Below are 24,855 nucleotides of genomic sequence, written 5' to 3' on the forward strand. Positions count from 1 at the left end.
CCTTTCAAAAGATGCTGCATGTGCTGAAAAGGTGATTTAAAAAGCTACTTTTTCTGCTTTTTATCAGAATTGGCTCATAGCATTGTCACAAAGCATTTGCTTATGGTGAGAAATAAAGTTTTATATTATTTTTATGAGCTGTATTGCGAAAATAAGTATCTTTTTTTTTGCTTTACATGTCTTTTAACTCTCATCTACTATTATTTCTGTACAAGCCTATATGCGAAAAGATAATGAGCAATGTGTTCAAACAATCTATAAGTTGGTTTTCCTATTAAACAAATAAAAATAAAATTAAAATAAGTAGGTATGTCCGTAACGTTTTTCAACATTCTTGTCCGACTTCCAAAATAGGTTTTTCTACTACAAGTTTTTCACCATTCCGTTTTCAGGAAAATTGAGATTACACGTCATACGATCGCTTTATTGGCACTCACTTTGGGCACAGCCTATTTGTTTGGATCCCCGATACCCGATACCTCGATATGATGCGCAGTAATAGTGGTGGAATGACATTTTCTTTTGTATACCCCGTGTAAGGGCGTAATAGAGCGCCACGCATTGATTTTTTCATTACAGAGATATCTCTGTGAAACATGTATTGTTTCATTATGTGGGTTTAAAGTTATTATCATTGAGTCCTCATGTTTTGTATTTTTAAGTAATTAATAATAATTTGCCATATTTTAAAGCTTTCTCTTTTAATTGACGACTGTTTTCAGGCATACACTGATAGATGGCATACAACGTTAATGACTCTATAATGCTAGTTTTGGTTGTAATCGTTTGATTACAATGTCATGAACATGAAAGATGATGGTTAGTTACTCATACAATCAATATTAATAAATTGTTAGCGTTTTTATCCCTTATTTCCTAGATTCCTTCATTAAGAACGGAAACAAAGACGAGACTCGAATCCTTATGCAATTCGATATATCTTTTGTTTAGTAACGCAGAAAATATCGTTGTTATAACACAAAATGGGCTAGAAAAGCTGCGTTAAGATAGGTAATATAATAATTTACAGTATAGTGCTGTCTTCTGTACTATACAAGGTGGAATTTTGTAATGCCACCTGGAGGGAAGATACTCTTAATACTGTAGATAGAAAATTTTACTCAAAGAAAACATTCCTTTATTTTTGAAAGGAAACACAACTACATTCAAAGATTTCCAAAAATTTGCTTGTCAGACCCGAGAATCGAACCAACTCAAAGCTGTTAAAAATTACACCCTATATTTTTATTGCATCAATCGTTAGGGTTCAGTATAAGGATGAAATCACTCTAACAAACTTGATAAATCAAATGAAAGGAAAACCATGAAATCATAAATAATTGTAATTATTTACAGAAAATGGATTGGTACGGAGGTAAATTTTCGAAAAAAAAAATCGAAAATCTTTGAATGCAGTTCTTTTTCTTTTCAAAAATAAAGGAATGTTGTCTTTGTGTAACATTTTCTATCTACAGTAATAAGAGTACTTTCCATCCAGGTGGCATTAGGTACAAAATTCCACCCTGTATAATCATCCACCAATATTTACCTGGTAATCCATCCATTACTCCGTTCCAAAATTACCTTCCTGTCACTGTCGGTTCCACGATGCCTGTCGCAGAACCAATTAAGATTATAGCCATTTTAACTTGAATTCTGCGAATCCTGGAAACCGTACGCTTTACTTTACCCATGAAATTAAAACAATTCTTGGAAATACGTGGGATTATTAATTCATTCGTTCACTGAAATTTTAAATTAGTTAGATGCACATCATCAATACTGTGTACTATTAATACTCACTCAAACTCAGAAGATATGACACGCTTTATGTCTGTTTTTAACATAAAGAAATTAGTAGGTATCTAATGGAAGAAATTGTTTTTAACTACTCGTACGAATGCTGTTTTAGTATGTAATCAAGTGGAAATTAGACTCTTATTTTCAATTATCATTTATTTAAATGATTGTAACCAACTCTGTAGGTACATTATACAAAGAGCAATTTTAGGTATCTAATACTTCCAGATACATACGAGATAATTATTATTATTACTAATAATAAAATTCTAATAATTTATTAGGTAGTACCTATCTATACAAAATACCTTTTTACATGACACGAAAGTGAAGCACTCGGCACACGAATGTAATATTTTTACCTCTGAGGGTCGGAGGACTGTTCGGCTTTCAAGCGACGTGCACAAGAGTGCTTGGGCCTTGGGCCCTCTTTATGACCTCTCCACGCTTATGCTTTTTGCACAACAACTTTTTACACTACAGTGGAGTTTTTGGACTAGTGAGAGTTACTTACGTTATGCTTATACTTGATCAAATATAAAGGATTGATTCTTAAGTTCAACCTTGCCTTATGGGATCCAAGTTTAAATATTTAAAAAAAACTTACGCCCGTATTCATAAATGATGCTTGCTTAATTGAAGCAGCAAATTGAACGCACAGCGTTGAACAGAGCTCAATGATTGGTTCGTGTGTCACCCTGTGCGTCCACACGCACTGTGAGACCTCATAGTAATGTTTGTGAATACGGGCGTAATTCACACACCTTATCATGAGCAAATCAGTCATTTATATGAAGGCGTAATCTTTTTTTTTATTTAGATAAGTTATTGATCCTGTAGGAACTAAAAAGAAGTTGTATTTGAGTAGTATTTAGTTCGGTTAATTTATAAAAAAAACACCCCGTATACTAACTAACTCGTATATAATTTGAAAACAAGATCATTCAAGACTTAGCTTGGAGTCTTGGACTCAACAGAAAAGAATCTATATTTAGAACCAAACATTCACAAGATTAACATACTTTTTCAAATGCTATTGTTACGAAAATAGAGTATTACAGTAGATAATACCCAGGTATTATTATTTTTCTTTATATGGCTTAAGCTTAAGCCAGAAACTGCCCACTCATTTCTATCTACATAGTTTTACACGCGGATTTGTGTCTTATGCCCGTATTTATTGATTTATTTATTGAGGTAAGTATACCAACAACATTACATACAAAGTAAAACGTATTCACAAACATTACCATGCGGTCTCACAGTGCGCGTGGACGCACAGGATGACACACGAACCAATGACAAAACTCTATTCAACGTTGTGCGTTGCTGCCATAAATAAGTATCTACTTAAGCAAGTATCGTTTGTGAATACAGCCTTAGTTACAGAGCATCTCCTTGTACATTATAAAATACAAAAATATTAAAATAACATGACACATGTAATATGTGCCATATTTTGTCACACATATTCCTACATCACTATATCATATTATTCACGAGTAGGTACTCCATTGTTCTTGTAAACTAAAGTTTGTATATACCGTAGTAAATTGATAGATTGGTTTGAAGTGGGATGGCTCTATGATTGATGATGATAGTGATCCAATTTATTGATAACCCATGGACATTTTGGTGAATAACCAAACACTATAAGGTGAGTAAGGTTCGCTGGATACTAATTTCAAACGTAAGAGCACATTTTGTCTTGATAAAGATTAACATAAATAGTTTATTCAGTGCATAGGCCCCTTCCAGGGCACTATACGTCCCAAATATAACTTGCCCTACCACCACTTCGGGACAACATATGGGCTGGTGCTGAGAAGAAGTGGTGGAAGAAACTCAGTCACCTTTGTCCCTTTTGTTGAGTACCTGTTACGTACATGAGGTCCCACGAGTACTTAAGGAAGACTAGCTTTCCACCCGCGGCTTCGCCCCCATGAAATTTTGTAGTCACAGAAACACATTATCGCGCGCGTTCCTGTTTCAAAAACCGGGATAGAAACTATCCTATGTCCTTGCCCGGGACACAAACTATCTCTATGCCAAATTTAATCAAAATCGGTTCAGTGGTTTAGGCGTGAAAGCGACACAGACAGACAGAGAGAGGTCGTACTTTCGCATTTATAATATTATAGTAGGGAAATCCCTTAAACGTAGATCGGGGTAGATAGAGATAGCATTCCGGTGTCCCCTTGGCTATTTAAAAAGGATCTAAAGTAATTTACAATTGCTACAATCGTAGAAGTCATATTTTAAGATAGAGAGAGAAATTAATTATAGCTTACCTCCCTTGCTATTCGGCACTGGAGTATTTATAAAGTAAATTCCATTTTCGCAATTAGCATTATGATTTCACCCAATTTGTTGTAATTTTAGTACGAATTAGTATACAACTTACGAATACAAATCCAAGCGTTTGAAAATCACGCTTCCATACACTAACCGTGCGGAGGCGTAATTATCAAATTCGTGCGAATTACTTGGAAATCTCTTTAAATTAGTGTTGATAATTTATATAAAGCACCTAAAATAATGATAAAAAATATTGAAGTACTAAATATGTGTTAGATATTTAAATTTCAGTTCAGAGAAACTTGAAAAACAAATATTAATACGAACATTGAAGCTCATTAGAGTATAACAAGTTATTACGTTGTAAAATAAATATAAGCTTAGAGCCATGCTACTTTTGTTTACTAAACAGAATAAAGAAAATTACCAGTATTTTAGCGAATATTAAACAAAAGATTTAAAATTTATTTTGAGACCTTCTCTTTTATACAATATGTAACGGAAACACCGTCCGATCCATTAAGGTGTTAACAGGTATCGAGTTAAGATTCCATTTGTGTAATAATTTTTATAAAATATTATAAAAAAAATACCCCATGAAAAATAAATACAAAATTTACAAAAATAAAATAGCTTACATGGCAATCCGAACTGCAGTGTAGAGGGTACGCGGGAGGGGTAGAGATGCGCCGGCACGCGTAGCGACGTCATAAGGTCATGACCCCCAGCGTCTTAAAAAAAGCCGCGCGCCGACAGTGTTAACGCTTTTTGAAAATTTCCCCGTTGTAGGGTAAATCATTGCTAAACTTATTGACTTTAAAAATCGATAAAAAAGTTGTTTTTATTAATTACGTAATTTTGATACTTGTTTTGGTAATGTTGTTAAAGCTACTTTATGACCCTTTCGGATCGGACGGTGTTTTTGTTACATATTGTATATTTGTTGCAAATTAGCCCCTATTCCAACTGAGTAAGATCGCATTGTTTTTACATCGATGTGCCGTCATCATTCTTCAATTAAATACCGTTTACCTTAGTTAAATTGGAAGGTAGCGCATTTTCTTACATAACTTTTTAATTCCTATCATTGGAGGTCCGAAAATATTTCTCATACAATTTGATACCATAATGATCATTCTTCATAAAAAAATTAAAACCTACATATTTAAAAACATAATCATTGATATTCATAATATCACTAATCATACACTTAGTTTTTACTAATATTTGTTTTCATATATTTTTCTATACTAATGATCGAAACTCATAATCATTCGAATAAATAACTATAATATTCATAAATGTAATGTATCCTAATATATGTTTTCATAAATTTATTACTCATAAGTGTATTTATCCTTTCAATAATATGGATAAATTCGTATTAAAATTAAATTCGTATCATGATGTCTATATTCGTATTAAATCGTATTTTAATATTAAATTAATTTGAAATGGTCCAAAACAGGCAATATTTTGTGCCACAAAACTAACGTGACAGAAACGAATCGCTGCAAAACCGACTCCACGTAGTCTTGTCTGCCCTACCCCTAGAGTGTAATTTAAAAGCCGGAGGCGCGGAGGGAGGGCAGCCCTCGCCCGCTGTGACGAGGCTCAGGCGCCCGGGCGAGCTGGAGCGGCTGAGGCTGGTCGCCGAGGCGCCGAAGGCGCCGATGGCGGTCCAAAAAGCCGAAGCTGCGGAAGCAAGCGTGGGTGCCTGAGCCTTGTTACGCAAGGGCGGAAGGGCTGCACATCCCGCAGCGCCGGAGACGACGAGATACCAATGCATGCTGCATACTTGCTTTCATGCTGAATGCTCTGCATGCTTATCTACTCTATTAAATTATATATGTTTTTTTTAAAGATACGAGTATGTCTGTTATAAAGTAAATTATTCTGAACAACAACATTATGAGTTGAAGTCTGTTCTTAGTAACAACATTATTAATTAAAACAATATGATCAATGAATGTTATGAAGAAAAAAGATCTGAAAATAAAAATTATGTATTTTAAATGGTTCTTGGTAGTAACAGTATTGATAAAAAAATTATGATTACTAACTGTTATGAGCTCCGATGTTAGTAATAAAAATGTATGAATAAAAAAAGTATGAAAAATAAAATTATGAAGAGAGATTATTATGAACACAAATCGGTAGTAAGACAAAGAATAGGATTTAGAATTTTATGTGAGCCAATATATTAGAACCAAATTGGAAGACGCAGATGGAGATATTAAATTAAAAAGCATAGTATACATTCATAAAAATATTTATATTTTACAAAAACATTTCACCTATAATAATGTCGCACCAAATTCACAGCTCGAAAAACATTTTTATCCTATCATAAAATATAACATTTGTACTTCTTCCAAAACGCAAAATTTTCCTAAAGCCTTACAAAAATACATCACATTTTCAGTTTCTGAAATATTATGTTTGAAAACATTGTTACGTTACAAAAAGGAGATACCTACATATTTCATTACGATATTACAGTGTTTTTCAACCTTTTTCATGACAAGTACCTATGAAAAATATATTTTGCGACCCCCCGACCTTTTGCTTTTTTTTCATACATTTTTTAATGTTACAAAGATATTGTAGGGACTGAATATTTCAATCCATACAACATTTACGCATTTGCATAATTAGATTTTGGATAAATCTATCTTAAAACCTTACTGTTTTTTTTACTGAGGCAGATTTTACGACCCCCCTTAGAGGCTTCGGACCCCCCGGGGGGTCGCGACCCACAGGTTGAAAAACACTGCGATATTATAATCTGAGCACCGAAGGTAGTTATAATATTCCAAAAATTACATGTATTGTCCCTTGTTCTAATTAAAATCTCAGTACATAATATTATTGTAGACTACAACAGCACATACTCGTAATATATTTATGCTATCGCATTAGGTTATTGACCTGTAAAGATAGTTTAAGTTGGTGAAAATAAATAAATAAATAAATAAATATTATGGTATATTTATATTGTAACTACAAAAGATAAAATAAGGAGACATGTAAAGTGCCCCATAAGGGCTACCTGTTCTTTTTTATTATTTACTATATTTTGACGTTCATAAGTGCCACTTGTGGTCTAAACTGAATAAATATTTTTGATTTTGAACATATCAAGGTGATTATAGACTAGCTAGAGCACTTACTTGTAACAGAACAACGAACCTCAGCCTTTCACGTACCATTGGGTTTACAATTTACCTGTGTTTTACTACACGTAAGAACGTTACGTTACATGAAAATGCTCTAAGTATATTCCCACCTTTAGAACTACGTACGTCTTTAGCTTGTGCTGTTTTTCATATCCCCTCGAAAGTTTTAAATGTTTGTCTTGTACTTTTGTTCTTGTTATATCTAAACTTAGTTACTTAAATATAAATAAAAAAGACTGAACAACTAACCTAACTACCCAAGTAATAGAATCATTGACTGAATCTTATAACTACATAATATCATTAAAAATATAGATTATTTAATGTAGGTATTTCCATTATGTATTTAGTGGCACATCTATTTGAACGTTTAGTTCTGCTGTGATTAATGTTTTATTTGTTATGACTGGTATTATGGATTATTATTTATTTTTACAAGCTCATTAGTAGTTGAGATCAGGTAGTATAATAGTATTATTATGTTGTTTATATTTTCTTCTTGCATGCCCTTTTCTCGTCTCATTATTTACCTTTATGGGCTACCTTTTTTTGTTTTGACGTTCATAAGTGCCAAAATATTATTCTAAACTTAATAAATAAATATTGATTTGATTTGTTTTTTTTTTTTTTTTTTTTTTTTGTCTTCGGCACTTTTTCGATTTTGGTTAAAGTACCTAATAATGTGCTCACAGTTTTTATTGAACTTCGAAAGTTCTGAGCTCCAAGGGCGTTTAGTTGCAGTCTGCTAATGGATACAGTCTGCAACCAAACGTGAAAAGAGAGAGAGATCCAACAATACGTAGCTTACAAGCTATGTTTTGTTGATCCCCTTGAGTTGATGGACTATTGAGTTAATGAGGGCTATGAACGTGACGATTGGTTGGGATTTTGTTATGATTTGTTGTGGTTTATAGGGGTCAATCCGTAAATTGTTGCATGTCATCTCGTGCTCATGCCGGAGTCTGCTAAATATTGGGCAGTCTCGCATGAGATGGTCAATATCCTGTAAGCTGGAGTCATCGCAGGGGCAGTAGGGGTTGTCTATGATCTTGAAGCGGTGTAGGTAGGATTTGTGAAAACCGTGGCCAGTAAAAATCTGCGAGCTTTCAAAGGACGGCCCCACATGCTTACGGAACTCCGCAATCTCGCCCACTGTTGTAAACCATCGGAATATGTTGGAGTGTATAGCGGCACTGGCATATATGCCCTGTCATAGAAAATTTAGACTATGATTTTTTATATTAGATATTCGTACACCGTTTCTAAATTGTACGATTTTACGAAATCTTTTTAGCCAAAGCACATTTCAATTAAATTAATCTTTGAGAAAGTGATGACGCAAATAAGTAACTTCCTATAGATTCGCTTAGTTATAAAACTGACAGTGTTCATGAATATAAGAGCTAGTATGTATGTACATAATTAAATAACTTACTTCAGCACTTTCCGAGTCCAAAGTTGTTAGGTTATTTAGGAACTTATATTATTTATTATTATTTTGTTTTGTCAGATAAATTACTGTAGATTTCATAGATGTCTCATAGAAATATATGTCAGATCTTGTATTTTATTTACAGCTTTTTTATATCAGAAATCTGCTTAATCACTCTTTAACCATATACCCTACTTTCTTCAGCTCCTGATCAAGGGTACTGTCCCTATACTTCTTGATCTTAGTCAGCCATATTCCAAAATTGGATACATTTCTACACGTGCCTCCATACCTGACTGGAAGGCATTCTGGGTCGATATGTTCTTGTAAAGACTTTAAGTTGTATCCGTGGAAGTGGATTTTGTCCCAGGACTTCCTCGGGATGAAGCGCTTGAAGAGGTATATGAAGGTGTTGATGATCCAGGAGTAGTTGACGAAGTGGCAGGCCTTTAGGCGGCAAGGCATTGCTAGCTGAAAAATTGATACATTGGCGATTATAGATAGTTTCATCCACGAAGTCGCGCCCCACCATTCTTCCGCTAATGTTTGAGTGTTATCGGTAGGTACACGCTAAATTATCCATGAGTGCACACGCTGGGTTTTATCACCTTGAGACACCTCCCAGACTACTGACTTTTGTACCCGTTTTCACCATCAATCGTTAATTTTTAAGTGAACCCTAGCAATGGTAACACATAACAGGAATTCTGTTTTCATAGGAGTCACTTAAAAATTAGGGATTGATGGTGAAAACGGGCATTAGTCGGCTAATAGTTTGGTTGGCTTCCAATTTGTATGAAGAATCCAAATCAGTGTAATGTCTCACTTTTATACATGTACCGACCCAACTACCTGCTGACAAAAGTCTGTTGTCTGCAGGGTGTCTAATAATTAAGTATTGTCTACTTCAACACCTTGAAATATCATTCCACATTATAATCATCAGGTAATTGAATGAAATTTTGGTCTTCACTATAAGATGACAATCGCTTCGTACTACATCTACTCAACCGGAATCACACTTAAATAACATCATCATCATTTCAGCCACAGGACGTCCACTGCTGAACATAGGCCTCCCCAATGACTTCTACATCGCACGGTTGGTAGCGGCCTGCATCCAGCGCCTTCCTGCTACCTTTATCAGGTCTTCGGTCCACCTTGTCGTCCCTTGACGTCCCACGCTGCGTGAAACCTAACTTCATAAAAACGTATAATATATCATACTAACTGTATCACGTATTTTTATGTATAGTGATGTGCAAGTACTTGTGATCTCTCTTCGCACTTTGCGCGTGTTTATCTGGTCAAATTGTTAAGTTCAAGGCAAGTTGAGGGCCTGGTGATCTATCACACAGGGATTACCCTAGTTTAGACACCAGTCTCTCGCAAAGGTTCTGTTATTGTAATATTCACAATATTGTAGTATCCATTATTCTTTGTTACCTTTGTGAAGAGAAAATAAACATTTATTTTATTATTATGTTTGTACGCTTTGGAGCTCACGGGTCAAAAGTGTGCGTGGGGATACAGATCCAACACGTAGAGGCCGTTTTAAGCGCAAAATAATCGACAAAAGTGAAAGTGGTGCACATGCTGGATCTAGTCTCTGACTATATCATGGAATGTAGCCAGAGGCCATCCCCAGCCTGTGCACAGGAGCTATTGCAGTTATTGGAGAATGGACTAGGGTTATGGATGAAGGATGGATGGACTGGTTACTGGGCTATGGATGGAGACTACGGGACACCTGCCTGGTTCATAGTCTCTGACTGAAAAAATGGCAGGCGGTGACTAGCCAGCGACTAAATGGGCCCCCCCTGGCGTCATGGGTCGTATAGTCGTCGTATATTAGCTATTGACTCACCCCAAGTAGCCCTACGATCTGGTACGCCACAGTTGGCGTCAAGGTAGCCACGTGCCTCAAAGTGATGCCTTCCAAGTCCACGATGACGGTGCCGCCGATCACTTGCAGCTTCGGCTGCCGGAGTCCGATCTCCATCATCAGCATGCCCGCACGGACCAGGTCTTCCACAGGGAACTCGCTGGGGTCCCACATTCCTGGACATTGAAGAAGTTGTAAAAGCTATGGACTATGGTCTACTTAAAGACGAAAGCAGATATGCTACTTTTAGACCAGCGGTTCCCAAACTTATTTAGTCTACTACTGCCCACTTAGAGAATAAATTATTTTTAGCGCCCCCCATTTTTGTAGTCGAGTCGAGCTCAGTCGGTGTCTAAGAGTCCTCCTAGTAGATGACGCCTCCCAAGCCTCTACACAACGTTCCGATTTTTTTTTCTGGGTCTCTTACCGCCCCCCTTTAAGCCTGCAGCGCCCACAAGGGGGCGTTATCGCCCACTTTGGGAAAGACTGTTTTAGGCCAAATCGATGCGACCGAGCATCTAAATTTGTAACGAGGCTATTGAGCCCAATATGCGTCATTACTTTAGCATTCGTTAAGTAAAAAGATCCCCCAGCAGAGGTAGATAAGTACTCTTAGAACTAGAAGCTTTATACACCCTATATGAGGATCTCTCACCGAATCAATCGCCACATTTGCCGTTTTTAAGTGTGCGGTGTGGTCACTGAAAAGCTGCTAAATCGTCGATTGCTGTTGCTAAAATTAGAGTGTGTTGTGTTGTGGTTCTAAGAGGCAGATATTAGCAACTCCTTTGGTCCAGCGAATATCTACGGCTCACTTAACTTAAGGAGACATGTTTAAGTAGAAGTAAGTAGGGAAGTTGATCCGTCCTTTAGAAAGGAGAATTATGTTTATTGAAGAGAGAGAGCAAGAGAGCAATTTGGTTTGCCAATTTCATAATTGCTTTATGATAACTAAGTACGTGAAATCACCGATTGCATATTTAAATTCGGTGATTTCATGTAGTCTTTTTCGCAACGGATTTCTCCGCAAGTCTACGAGTCTTTATTATTACTTTAGACCTACATTTCAACATACGGAATCTTATAAAAATCTATCTAGTGACGTGTCAACAAAAAGTTCCGGTGTTGAGCCAAGTATAAGTCAATACTTTGGCATTTGTTAAGTCCAAAGAGGTAAAGTAAATACTCTTGGAAATAGAAGTAGGTATACACTGTTTTATATGAGGAACTCTCACCGAATCTGAAGATGGACAGTCTGCCGACGTCAGGGCGGTCTAGCATGGATCCCTCGTAGGCATCCTTGACCTTCACCAGTTCCCACATGTCCACATCCTTGTAGAGGTATGGGTACTGGTCTCTGAACGCACAGTATCGAACTACCTGGAAACAAACGCATAGGTAAATGAAAATAATTGTATGAGACAATTTAAGTTTAACATTTTTCCCATTTGGATTATATTGACTGAAAAGCTTTTAATACGAAATCCAAATGATAACGTATTGTGTGAATGTATTTACAATTTTTTCCCTTTCAGCAGTATTGAGAAATATACTTGTTAGTTGTTAATTTATATCATAATTCATTTAAGAGTAATGAAGTACCTAATTTTCTAATGAAATATAACATATCTAGTGCCAAAAATTACGAAACAAAATCGGGTAAAAAAGTAACTACAGAAAAAGTGCTTCTATAGGCATTTGTCGCAAGCAGTCAAAAATACCATGATATTTCAAAAGTTCTCTCAAACTAACTAAATCTTTGAACCTGCTATTGCTCAAGCTGGTTTTTGTGATTAAACACAATCCCAAAAACTTGCTAATTAGAAAGATATAACACATGTGTCATAAAATGCCGAGGATACGAACAGGTTGTGTACTTAGAGGTCGCTTATTAGAATAATCGTACCGTTGCATATTTGTTTAAGGTCAGTTATGCAACAAACCGGTCTATACGTAATATGGGCGCCAGCTGACACACGTTCTAACGGCGAATATCTGTATCTTATACAATGTATGTGCTGTGTACGACAACACATAGAAGCAGCTATGTTGTGTTCAATGGTTACGGAGCTAATCGGCTCATCATTTATTTGGGTTTTGCCCGCGTGAGTTTTCGCCTGTCACAGAAAAATCTTACGCGTGTATAATTTAAGCTAGTTTTTATCCTTTAAAAGAACAGGATAAAAACTAGTTTATATTTTTTCCTGGTTCTCGACATAATAAACATAGTTTAGGTTAGGTTAGTTAGGAGAAGTTCTGAATCTAAATCGGTTCATTCAGACGTAAAAAAGTCATTTATCCTCAGCCTCATAAATTATTATTCTTATTATCTTAGTTTATAATATTATTCTCTTGGTATGCAATTACCATAATTGTATAGTACAGGAAATGCACTCACATTTTCATAACTGTACTATAGTCTGGTCCGGAAGCACGTAGAATTTTGTCCAATGACCCCAAGCTACCCAATCGACATAACGTGCATTATTCTTCTATGATTACGCTTACTCTCCTAAGATCTATCTCGTTTGGACTCTATTACATAGACTTTGGAGTGTTAATCGCGGCTGCCTATATTTATAAAATTTGGTCAAAATGTTGGGATTTTTCCGATAACTTAACTGCTTCAAAGATTGAATAACATTCGGAGTTCATATTAACTGTTCGCATACGGTGAAGTTTAAAAGATTTCATGTGATATCATGTCTTATTTGCTACACTTTTGGCATATTATTATTAGTTCATTTGTCTCCTTATATAACCTTCTGAATCTACTGAATGATTTATAAATAAGTGTGGAAAGTTTTGTATTTACGAAGCTTGTAAATTGCACATAATGTTTGTTTTGACAAAACACTTCTATTTGCTGAGCAAAGTCGAGTTTTTGAAACTAACAAGATGTCTTAGCACCTGCATGATAACTAAATAGTAATAATGACAAGTGCATGCAACCCGTCTGGTCAGGAGTGAAGGCCAAATCCTTCATCTGCCTCTGGTAGATTAGACCTAGTGAAGCGTAGGACAGGTCGTTAAGGTCAAAGATTTCCACCTTGTCTTTGGGAAGCCTTAGTCCAACATTGCACGGCATTTGGTTGAAACCAAATTAGAGAGGGTTGTGCTTCTAAATAGAGACTTAGAAGTAGAGACTAATGCCCGTTTTCACCATCAATCCCTAATTTTTAAGTGACCCTTATGAAAACAAAATTCCTGTTATGTGCTATAGGGGTCACTTAAAAATTAGGGATTGATGGTGAAAACGGACATAAATGACCAGTACCTCTAGCTTGAACAACTTTCGTCTTCGAATCGTTTGCGTATTCTACAAAATTCGATGCTCAACCTTCGAATTAAACCATAACGTGACAATTTTGATTCTCAAAATAAGCGTCGTGCAACCATTCTCATACTAAGTTCACTTTATGACACGTTCACAAGAACGCTGTTGTAGTTTTCGTACTAAATCGTTTGATGGCGATTTGAATACGCAAACGATTCGAACTCAAAAGTTTTTCGTGCTAGCCGTACTGAAGTTGATGATGTTGAATGACTAATGTAGATCGGATGCTTACCAGTCTGTGAGCCTTAGGAACTATGAACTTGGTGGCTCGCAAGAACCTCAGCAGAAACGAGTCATCCATTCTGAAGGGCAGGCACTCGCCTCGCTCTGAAACGCATGCAAATAAACATAGTTAACCTCAACCTGCGCGTACACAGGCAGAATGTTAAGATCATTGAAATGTATTCATTCTTAAGCATCCTTCGGTGCTTAATAGGGCAATAGCTGTGATGCATAATATTCTTGTATCAACTTTTGACTATAACAGTAACATGATGAGCTTTATTCATAAAAAAATAATCATAATATGGTTACTGGAATACTTTTTATCTATGACCGTTGAAGTGACCGTTTTCCTTCCGTTGCTGCGATGTTATTATTTTTCGATATAGAATAGGATGATGAGTAATTTAAAATCTAAAGGAACGATGATTCGAAATTGTAGCGATAAATTTAAAAAATAATTAAATATAATTTTATTGAAAGTTAATCGAAAACTTGGGGGAGGCCTTTGTCCAGCAGTGGACGTCATTTGGCTGAAATGAACGAACAAACGAACGAATCAAAAACTGTATTCAACGCAGACTATCAGGCAGCCAATTTTGGCAAGGCCATAATGCGTATTCGCAACACAGCAAAAACCGATTCTTTTTTCGGAGTCATTTTAAACGATACTGACGATGACGACGATGGTTTAAGAATCTACACTAAAAAACAAAATTAAAGCTTGTGATTCGGTCAAGTACAAAATTCAGTAAAATCGTAGGTGAGTTTGATTGGAATTTGTTGGTTGGTATCGGTACTCTACAAGTACTATTGCATATTTAAAAAATGTTTCAATGCTTCTTTTAAATATTGCAATACCCAGTGATTTCACTACTGTAGAACTGGTAAACACTCATCTAAATATGGTTTGTCTACATTTTCACGTGAAAAAATATGCAATACGCAGAAATTAACATCCATATTAATATGTGCTGTCACATTTCAAAACTCTAAACAAAGGATTTTAGAGTCAAAGGGTCAGTGATGAACAATAACGCCTGACTTAGAATTAATTTGACAAAGATATTCTTGAGATGATCTTGGGTCATGATTCTTATAGGGATGGCAACAGAAATAACAATCATGTTATGAATTTAAGAGCAGAAGTTAATGGGTTGATTCGAAAATATTATAGAGATTTTGTGAAAGATAAAGGTAATTAAGTGAAAATAAACTTTACCACGATGATTGAAAATAATTATTCACATTTTTTTCCATTTTTTAGGCGAACTGAGAGTAGAAAATACAATATCTATCTCGACCAAAATATCAAGATGGATAACAACAGAATAAAGATGATACAACAAGGAAGGAACGAACCTCTTAAATAATAATGCTTCAATTAGCTAAACACTGCATTAAATTTAATTATATCGATAAATAAATAAAATTAGCATCAAATACGAAATGAGACATTGTTACGTGTAGAGTTCCCATTGCTTATTTTTTTTCTTGTTGAGGCTTTTAGCTGTGGATTTTGAATAATAACTCTGAATAATGGTGCGCATAACATAAGACATTACAAGATACAGAAATTCCCTATTAAATAAGAATAAAAAGTATCTTTGTTAGTATAAAACTACAGACAAATCGTCAAATGCTCTTAAGGAGCCTTTATATGTATGTCTCATTATTGTTTGCCCTACCAGTGCTTCGAGAGAAACATTTAGCAAGTGCTGAGAAGAAGCGCCGCAACAAACTCAGTCACCACTGTCTGCTGGTTTAAAAAATAACTTCTCTCTGCTTACCGTATATCATTGAACGGAGCTCCTCAATAGATGCTTCCCTGGTGTTGAGGTCCTCATGGCAGTGTTCGTACGCGAGCTCGTACAGCTCAGGGTCCTCCTTCGTGTTAAGCTCGGCCTCGAAGCCTATTTCCAGGAACCGCTCGTACATTATGGGGTCCTGGTACTTCTACTGCTGTAATCAAAGTTAAAATTCTCAATACAGACGAGTGTAACGCGTAATGGAACGTATAGTGTAATGTAATGGAAATAGTATGGGCAGCATTACAAGCAATGTTCGTAGTGTCGTCCACTCGTAGAATTCGTGTTACATTGCACGGTAGATTACATTACAAATTACACCCGTCTTGACCCGGCTATATGGGCATCTGTATACTTTGGAAAATATGTATAATGCACAGAACGCACTGTTACTTGTACTGACGTGATAATAAGTTTTCGTGCACATAGTTATTTATTGGAATTTTCCAATTAGTCACAGCCTATGACCTCAAACTAAACAAATATGCTAAGAAAAACATCAATGTCGTTAATTATAAGGATTTTCTATTTACAGAATATTAAATTGACATGAAACTTAAGAAATAGGTATTTTTGAATTACAATGTTAGGTACTATCTAAAGACTAACATAATTTTAATTTAACAAAGGAAAACTTCTTGCCTCTTAGCTAGGAGTCATATGACATTGAAACTATAAATAATAAATAATAAATAATAAATCTTTGGAAAATTTCACACAGCGCCAGCTAGCCCCAAAGTAAGCAACTTAATGCTTGTGTTATGGGTGCTAGCTTAACGGATATACCTACTACTTATATACTTTTTTTTTTAAATACATACATATTATACATAGTCACACCCAGACCCGTCACAGAAATTAAAATTCATCATTTCAATTTCTGCCCGGCCGGGAATCGAACCCGGGACCTCTCGGCATAGTAGTCCGTTCTGAACCACTACACCAAACGGCCGACAATGTAGTTTCATACTTATGTAAGTATGTTATAGTTTTCTACACTAATATTATAAAGAGGAAAACTTTGTTTGTTTGTTTGTTTGTTTGTTTGTTTGTTTAGTTGTAATGGATACGCTCAAAAACTACTGGACCGATTTTAAAAATTCTTTCACCATTCGAAAGCTACATAACTCACGAGTAACATAGGCTAAATTTTATTTTGGAAAAAATAGGGTCCCGTAAAATATTTGGGATTTTCATAAGACGTGGAAAAGCGCCATCTATCGTCATTGGTTAAAATCTTCTTACGCCTGACAAAAATGTTTGAGGTACGTAAATATTCATGAAAGCAAAGCTGTCAAACGCCATCTATCGACATCATTAGTAAATTAGTAACTAAATATTACATGTACTATGAATAGCGCTGTTCGTAAATAATATTGAAAATTTAATAAATAAAAATATTTTATGTAATTGAACCATTCACTGTAGGTACCTATTTGAATCATTCACTGTGTTTAAACGAGCAAATCAAAGTGTTAATTAGTGACTTTTTACAAACTTCCTTGCAAATTCCGCCATCTACCGAGATGAATATTAGGGTACGGTTCAGCGGCGGACAAATGGGATGGGCGCGTGGGCGATTGTAGTTAAATAGGATAAGAATTACTTCGTTTTTGTTTTCTGTATGTAATTTGTTAATTTTTTGGTAGGGTGTTTATTTTAATTACTTAGGTTGGTAGGTACTTACTTATTTGATTTTAATGATAATAACTATAGGTACGTATAATTTTAGTAGAACGAAAGGTCATTGAATGACTAAGTGACTCACTCATTCATCACGAAGTCTCAGAAACTACAAGTCTCAAAAGAGTTCTCATAGGGGTTAATGGTCTATTCCACCTGGCTTTGATCACCAAGATGATCAAAGTGGACTCCAGTAAAATTATTTTTTTTAGTGTTCTTTGATCACCTATAAATAAATCATACCTCTGAATTGTCACATACATAATATCCAATTTGTTTATTGCGGTTTTTAGAAAATATCAAAAATGTTACAAAACAAAATATAAGTACAACAATTGGACATGTGACTGTTCAGAGGAGGTGTGATTTGTTTGTAGATGATCAAAGGACACTAAAATAATAATTTAACTAGAGTCCACTTGGCTCACCCAGGACATCGTATCCGTAATTCCGTAGGTGATCAAAGGCACAGAATAAATTCAAAGGACACTAAATTGTCGCTGTAAGTCGACTTTGATCACCTGGCTGATCAAAGCCAGGTGATCAAAGTGGAATACACCTCCTTTTAGAACGTAGGTAGTCACTAAGACGAAATTTTGCAAAATTCAACCCTTATGGGAGTTAAAAAGGGGGTTAGAAGTTTGTATTGCAGTCCTCGGTTTTTAAAGTAAGAGACTTGAAAGTTAAAATGTATGCTCACTATGATCTCTAGATATTGTGGAGGTATATATATACTGTTCGGTACACTGTGGTACTGTGTACACATCGGTTTGCCGACGATATTGTGGTCATGGCAGAATCGTTGGAAGATCTTGGCACAATGCTCGAAGACCTTAATCGATTTTCCCAACAGGTAGGCCTGAGGATGAACATGGACAAAACGAAGCTTATGTCGAATGTCCATGTTGCGCCCTACCCAGTTTCAGTTGGGAGCTCAATTCTCGAGATTGTCGACAAGTAGGTATGTCTACCTCGGACAAAACGATCCAGCTAGGTAGTTCCAATTTCGAGAAGGAGGTCAATCGTCGTATCCAACTCGGCTGGGCAGCGTTCGGGAAACTACGCAACATCTTTTCGTCCAAAATACCTCAATGCCTGAAGACTAGAGTGTATAACCAATGTGTGTTACCAGTGATAACTTATGGCTCGGAAACGTGGCCTCTCACTATAGGCCTTATACAGAAGCTCAGTTGCACAGCGTGCTATGAAGAGGGCTATGCTTGGTGTTTCTTTGCGAGATCGAATCAGAAATGAGGAGATCCGTAAACGAACCAAAGTCGCTGACATAGCCCGACGGATTAGCAAGCTGAAGTGGCAATGGGCAGGGCACATAGTACGCAGAAATGATGGCCGATGGGGCAGAATAGTTCTGGAATGGAGGCCGCGTACCGGAAAACGTAGTGTGGGACTTCCACCTACAAGGTGGACCGACGACATCGTAAAGGTAGCAGGGAAGCGCTGGACGCAGGCCGCTTCCAATCGATCAACATGGAAAGCATTGGGGGAGGCCTATGTTCAGCAGTGGACGTCCTATGGCTGAAATGGTGGTGGTGGTGGTGGTACATATACTGAAAATGTATCATTAGAAATCAACTACGGGGGCTAAGGAGATAAAAGGAGGGTTGGAAGTTTATATTATGAAAGTCCTATGTGTTTAAAGTAAGAGAGTTGAAATTTAAAATGTATGCGCTATAGATGCTAAGAGCGGATTTTACGAAACTCCACCCCTAATGGACTAAACCAGGTCCACGCGTACGAAGTCGCGGGCGGCCGCTAGTCTTAAAATAAACTTAATAACACACAAGTGTGAATCTCGCTCGAGATGGTTTCCAACTACTTAATGACTGAAAATGACTCTACATTTAAAGGTTTCCACTACTACATACCGCGTTAATTCTTAATATTGTACTCGGGCTAAAGTGACATATTGACATGCAACATATAATTGTTAATTTCTTAACAATGACGCGGTTTTCCTTCACCAAGATTTTTAAATATCATCAGAGGAATCCAGATCATCGCTTGGAGCTACAGTACAGTCAGATTAGGAAAATATCAAAAACATCAGAACACGAAAACCTTAAATGATGACGTACTGAGAACTGTGCAAATCTTAAACAATAAGTAGGTATCTATGTATATGCAAAAAATAAGAAATAAGACACAGATGGGGACAACGTATGCATATCAAAGAAAATGTCGAATTTCTTCAAAGGATACATTTGTGGAATTTCATTTGCGTTTTGAAAATTTATAACTTCAGAAATAAAATAAAATTACTGCGAGCATTTATTGCCCCCTCAAGAAATCAATTATATGAATGAATGAACACTTAAGTAAAAGAAAAGATTCAAACGAATGATTAGTCTCAATATAAGAAATACAACGAGTCAACATGTAAACTAGTCAACGACTTGGTTCTATGCTTGAATTTGCATAGACTTTGAGCGTTTCATTCATAACAATACGGTTATACAGGCCATAATACGAGGTTTTTGTTCTAAAGTTGGTGGTAACTACTGTTTACGAAGCTGACTGTACTTAGGACAATCGCGCTCGACCCGTAATAATTATGGCGCCCTTTAAACTGCGCTCTTCGGAAATACAACGCGGTCAAGTGCGCGCCGTCCGTGAAATATTTTGAACTTTTATTTACACTCAATTGGGGCGAGCAAATATCAATGCGAAGCTCTGGAAATATTTTATTTATTTGTATCGAGTTAAGTATGGAAACGGATGGATTAAAAGCAGCATGAAAGCAGAAAATGCATACCTATACCACCACAAGCAGTACAAATTGCGACTTAGGTGTGATTTCAATATGTAGAGTGCATAACTGTTCATTGAATTTTCTTTTCTTTTTTTTCTTTTGAATTTACTTTTCTTCGATAAATCCGGATTACAGTCTTACAGTACGACACCACCTTGCAAAACGTTTGAGGCATTACCACGGGCCCACTGTAGTACATGGTAGCAAATAGTATGTGTACTTACTGCTGCTTTCCTTAATTGTAAGCGGATTCTACCAGCTACTAAGCGCTAATTAGTCAGTTCTTATTTTTCAATGATCCTAACTTTTTTTTTGTGCTAGACAAGGCATACTACCTATTTTATAACCAGTCAGTCAGTTCTAGTCGAGAGTGCATTTGATTGCCTTGGACTAGGCCGGGTTTCGTAACTCATCCGATCACCAGAGGTTATATCGCCTTTCATATTATAGCATGAGATGAATTTGACTATAGCCGTATATTTAGTGAAGAAAAAGTTTTGAGTATGTTGTGTAACATATAGACGGAGTTTATGTTTATTGCGTAATATAATAAGTGGATCATCACGGTCTGTTGGTAATGATGATGATGATGATGAAGCTTAGAGCCTAAACCATAAGCTTGTTATTGTTACCGCAGTCCGAGATAGGCCCCCTAAATTGATATTTATTGTCCGTGGTGCATAACCTTTTCTTTAAGGTTTTAAACCTTTGTTTGTCGCCTGTCATCCGCTTTGCAATGGAGGGAAGTCGAACCTTAATTTCGAACTCCTCCTACGTTCTTCTGATTAATTTCGTTGCGGGTCCAATGACAGTTTAACTTTCCCCCGGGACAAACTTGACCTTCATTGGTTGGGTTTTTATGGCGGTAAAGCTGTAGATCCTGGCTACACAGGAGTTGCAGTGGTGGGAACGAGAGGTGGGAATAGTCCCGTTAAGGACCGGAGTCCACCAAGGCGGAGCAGGGCAGAGCAGAGAAGTGTCGCGCCGTAAAATCTAAATATAAATAACTCAAAGGTGACTGAATGACTGACTGACTGACATAGTGATCTATCAACGCATAGCCCAAACCACTGGACGGATCGGGCTGAGATTTTGCATGCAGGTAGATGTTATGACGTAAGCATCCGCTAAGAAAGGATTTTACGAAACCCACCCCTAAGGGGGAAACCTGCATTGCAAAAATGCACCTGCTTTCGGGGACTGGTCAATCCAAGTTATTCAAATTTATGTATGCGAGTCATTTCTACTAGTACCTTAATATGTAAGTCTAGATATTAGCACGTCACTACCACAATCACTACCTTGTTTAATATACCACGCAATCTTGTATACCCATTCTTATGATACACCATACAAGAATGCATGGTAAATTCAGTGAACTGCTCCTGAATCGAATGTACCTACTACTACTATTTCTATTTATTTATATTAACCGGCAGACAGTGGTGACTGAGTTTGTTGCGGCGCTTCTTCTCAGCACTTGCCAAATGTTGGTCTCGAAGCGCTGGTAGGGTAAAAAGATTATGAGACATGTAGAGGCTCCTTAAGAGCATATGACGATTTGTAAGAACTATTTATTAGTCTAAACAAATAAAGAAATTTTGACTTTGACTTTTTTGACTTTGAAAAACGGGATCCACGCGTACGAAGTCGCGGGCGGCCGTTACTTTTTCTATAAAATTTAACAGTGACGGCGGTGCGGAGCGGAGAGGAAAGTGGAAATGATGAAATCTGATTGGTTATTCAAAACACTTCTCCGCTCCGCTCTGCTCCGCCTTGGTGGAAACCGGGCCTAAAGTTCTATCACTGAATTTACCTACTTACCTATGTCTACCTAGACATGTAAAATAATTATTTTACGATAACCGTGGCTATGTAGAATATCTAGCTAGATTAAGCGGAGATTTGAAACTTCTAAAAAGAAATAGAAAACATACATTTAATTAAGTTTTACCAAAAAACCGTATTTCGTATGGTACTTAGACAACTTTATGGTCAACTTTATTATTGTAACCTTCCATAAATGGGAAAGTATGAAGATAATTTGCGTCTAGACACGGTAATTAGATTTTAATGTGTTATTTTTATAGTAGTTAGTTAACCAATGACCCCAGACAATTACTTACCTTGTGTTTTTCTCACCTTGTTTTCCCCTTTCTGTTTAAAGCGTTACTATTTCTTCCCTTTTAAAATCGCATCTAAAATTCGGAATTTTTCATCATCATCATCATCATCATCATTTCAGCCATAGGACGTCCACTGCTGAACATAGGCGGCCTGCGTCCAGCGCTTCCCTGCTACCTTTACGATGTCGTCGGTCCACTTTGTAGGTGGACGTCTCACGCTGCGTTTTCCGGTACGCGGCGGAATTTTTACATCTTCAAAATTATGTGACGTATATTTTCTGGTCCAAGATAACTGCCTTAAAATAGCTAAAGTGACTATATTGAAAGCTTCAAGTTGAACGTCCCTGATGTTTTTAAAACTATTTTTAGATGACCACATGACCGCAGAAATTACTAATGTCGTGAGTAACTCGAGCAGAATTGTAACACTCCGAAGATAATAATATGAATCATTCCTTTTTATGCACTAGTTTAGGACAAAGCTCAAAAGCTAAAATAGTAAATGTGACCTTATTATCTTCTTACAAAAATGAATCACAAAATGTGTTGGTAAACGCATTACTCAATAACGCCAGAGCCAATTTTACCAATTCTTTTTTTTTAATGTTCGTTGAAGTTTAAGGATGGTTTTTGAGGCGAGAAAAATTCGAATAATTTCCGAGAAAACCCTAGAAACAGCCCTTTTTCACGCGGATGAAGCCACGGACGGAAAGCTAGTAATAAATATTTTTTTTTCCAGAATTTGATAATGTTTATTAATCACGAAAAATTTAATCTATTATTAACTTAAATTTTCACGCGGTAAAATCATTCGACATGAACTAATATGAAAATTATAAATAACTTGAAAAAAATCGAATTGCAAGGCGGAAATAGTTTGAGATGCGACTATTAACGCTAAAAATTAAATAACTATGAACTAATATAAATTGGAATCGTGTCAAAATAAATAAATATGAAGTACCTAGACTACTTTTTGGCATCATTATCATGTTCGTTACATATGTTATCTATCAGGTAAGAACAACAAATTACACAATATTTTAACTAATAATGATAAAAATAGCAAAAGATAATGATAAAGGTAGCAAAGAAAAATAAAAAATAAAATAACAAAAATAAAACAAAGTAAAAATACGTACCAGTGTCAAACAAAATCCAAATAAATCGTCACTGTGTCACAGCATTGTTTGTGCGCCCGCGCATGCGCGATCCACAACAAAAACTATCTAATCGCTACTACACCGACGCAAGTTCATAGCGATATACTATGACCAATCCGGTTCGCGTCACGGTCCGTCTCAAAAACTCGCCATAATAACCTCGTATGTTACTACAACGCCTTGCCGTTACTTTAAATACTAAATTACCATTCAATTGTTTCGGACGTTGAAAATTATCGCGCCTTTTTTGACACAATGCGTCTTTTCTTTATTTTTTAAATTACAACCTATTAGGTAATTGTCATTCAATTGTTTGGGACAGCGAAAATTATTGCGCCTTTTTTGACATCGCGAGTCTTTTGTTTATTTTTAAAATTTATTTGCTAATTGCAATTCAATTGTTTCGAACAGCGAAAATTATGGCGCCTTTTTGACGTTCCTTGTTCTTTGTTTATTTTTTTCTCACATCTTTTATCTGGCCAGTGTTAATTTCTTTCAAGTTCGTACTTTTTAAAAGCAGTTTGTTTATTGTTTTCAAAATGATACGTATGGATATTACGGTTGTTGACAAGCGACTGTTTTTCCGCGAGATGATAAGCGTATTCGCTGGGTGCGAAGTACTAGGTGGGGGGGACATAATCTATCGCAGCGCTCATGGTGGTCAAAAGTAGAAATAATGTAAGCTCTGTCATCAGATGTATCTGTCAATGGCAAAGCGATTCTACATAATACATTTTAATATCATTAATTAATCGCATGAAAAGGGTCCTACTGGGAACTTAAATAAAAGAGTGGACTGTATTTCGATAGGGCTGTTTTAATAGCCGTTTACAATTTGGAAATAACTAAACTATACAACGTGGTAGTACAAAAATGAGTCACAGTAGTTGTTGTGCACAGATGTTTGCCTTATGATGAGAGCGTGAATTATTGAACTCTGCCCTTGTTTTGTTCTTAATTCTTCTACATCTCGGACTTGTCCAGCCAATACCAACAACTTTCCTTTAAATACGGTTTGTGGTTGGAATTTGATATTGTAACTCTCACAAACCCGGTCTTCAAAACGATACTCATTTCGATCTGAAAACGATATTTAATTTATTACTAGCGATACAGAAACATTTAAATATATTTACTGTTATATAATGAAAC

General features: G+C 36.3%; 1 protein-coding gene across 3 annotated transcripts; it reads right to left on the reverse strand.

The window, feature by feature from the left end:
• Positions 1-8,579: 8,579 nt before the first annotated feature.
• Positions 8,580-24,121, reverse strand: LOC135079422 (clavesin-2-like). Of its 3 annotated transcripts, XM_063974082.1 has the most exons (7): positions 20,484-20,499; positions 20,418-20,433; positions 15,944-16,115; positions 14,164-14,258; positions 11,830-11,974; positions 10,577-10,770; positions 8,580-9,180 (listed from the first exon to the last, which is right to left on the reverse strand). In XM_063974082.1, the coding sequence occupies exons 3-7, from the start codon at positions 16,089-16,091 to the stop codon at positions 8,881-8,883; spliced, it is 882 nt and encodes a 293-aa protein (XP_063830152.1). In that variant the 5' UTR covers positions 16,092-16,115; positions 20,418-20,433; positions 20,484-20,499; the 3' UTR covers positions 8,580-8,880. The 3 variants fall into 3 exon arrangements, with proteins under 3 accessions (XP_063830152.1, XP_063830151.1, XP_063830150.1); XM_063974081.1 differs by lacking the exons at positions 20,418-20,433; positions 20,484-20,499 and adding an exon at positions 23,683-24,121 and having other exon boundaries at positions 15,944-16,112; XM_063974080.1 differs by lacking the exons at positions 20,418-20,433; positions 20,484-20,499 and adding an exon at positions 23,683-24,118.
• Between the last annotated feature and the right edge of the window lie 734 nt (positions 24,122-24,855).

Source organism: Ostrinia nubilalis, chromosome 16 (genome assembly GCF_963855985.1).
Source record: "Ostrinia nubilalis chromosome 16, ilOstNubi1.1, whole genome shotgun sequence".
Taxonomy (NCBI): domain Eukaryota; kingdom Metazoa; phylum Arthropoda; class Insecta; order Lepidoptera; family Crambidae; genus Ostrinia; species Ostrinia nubilalis.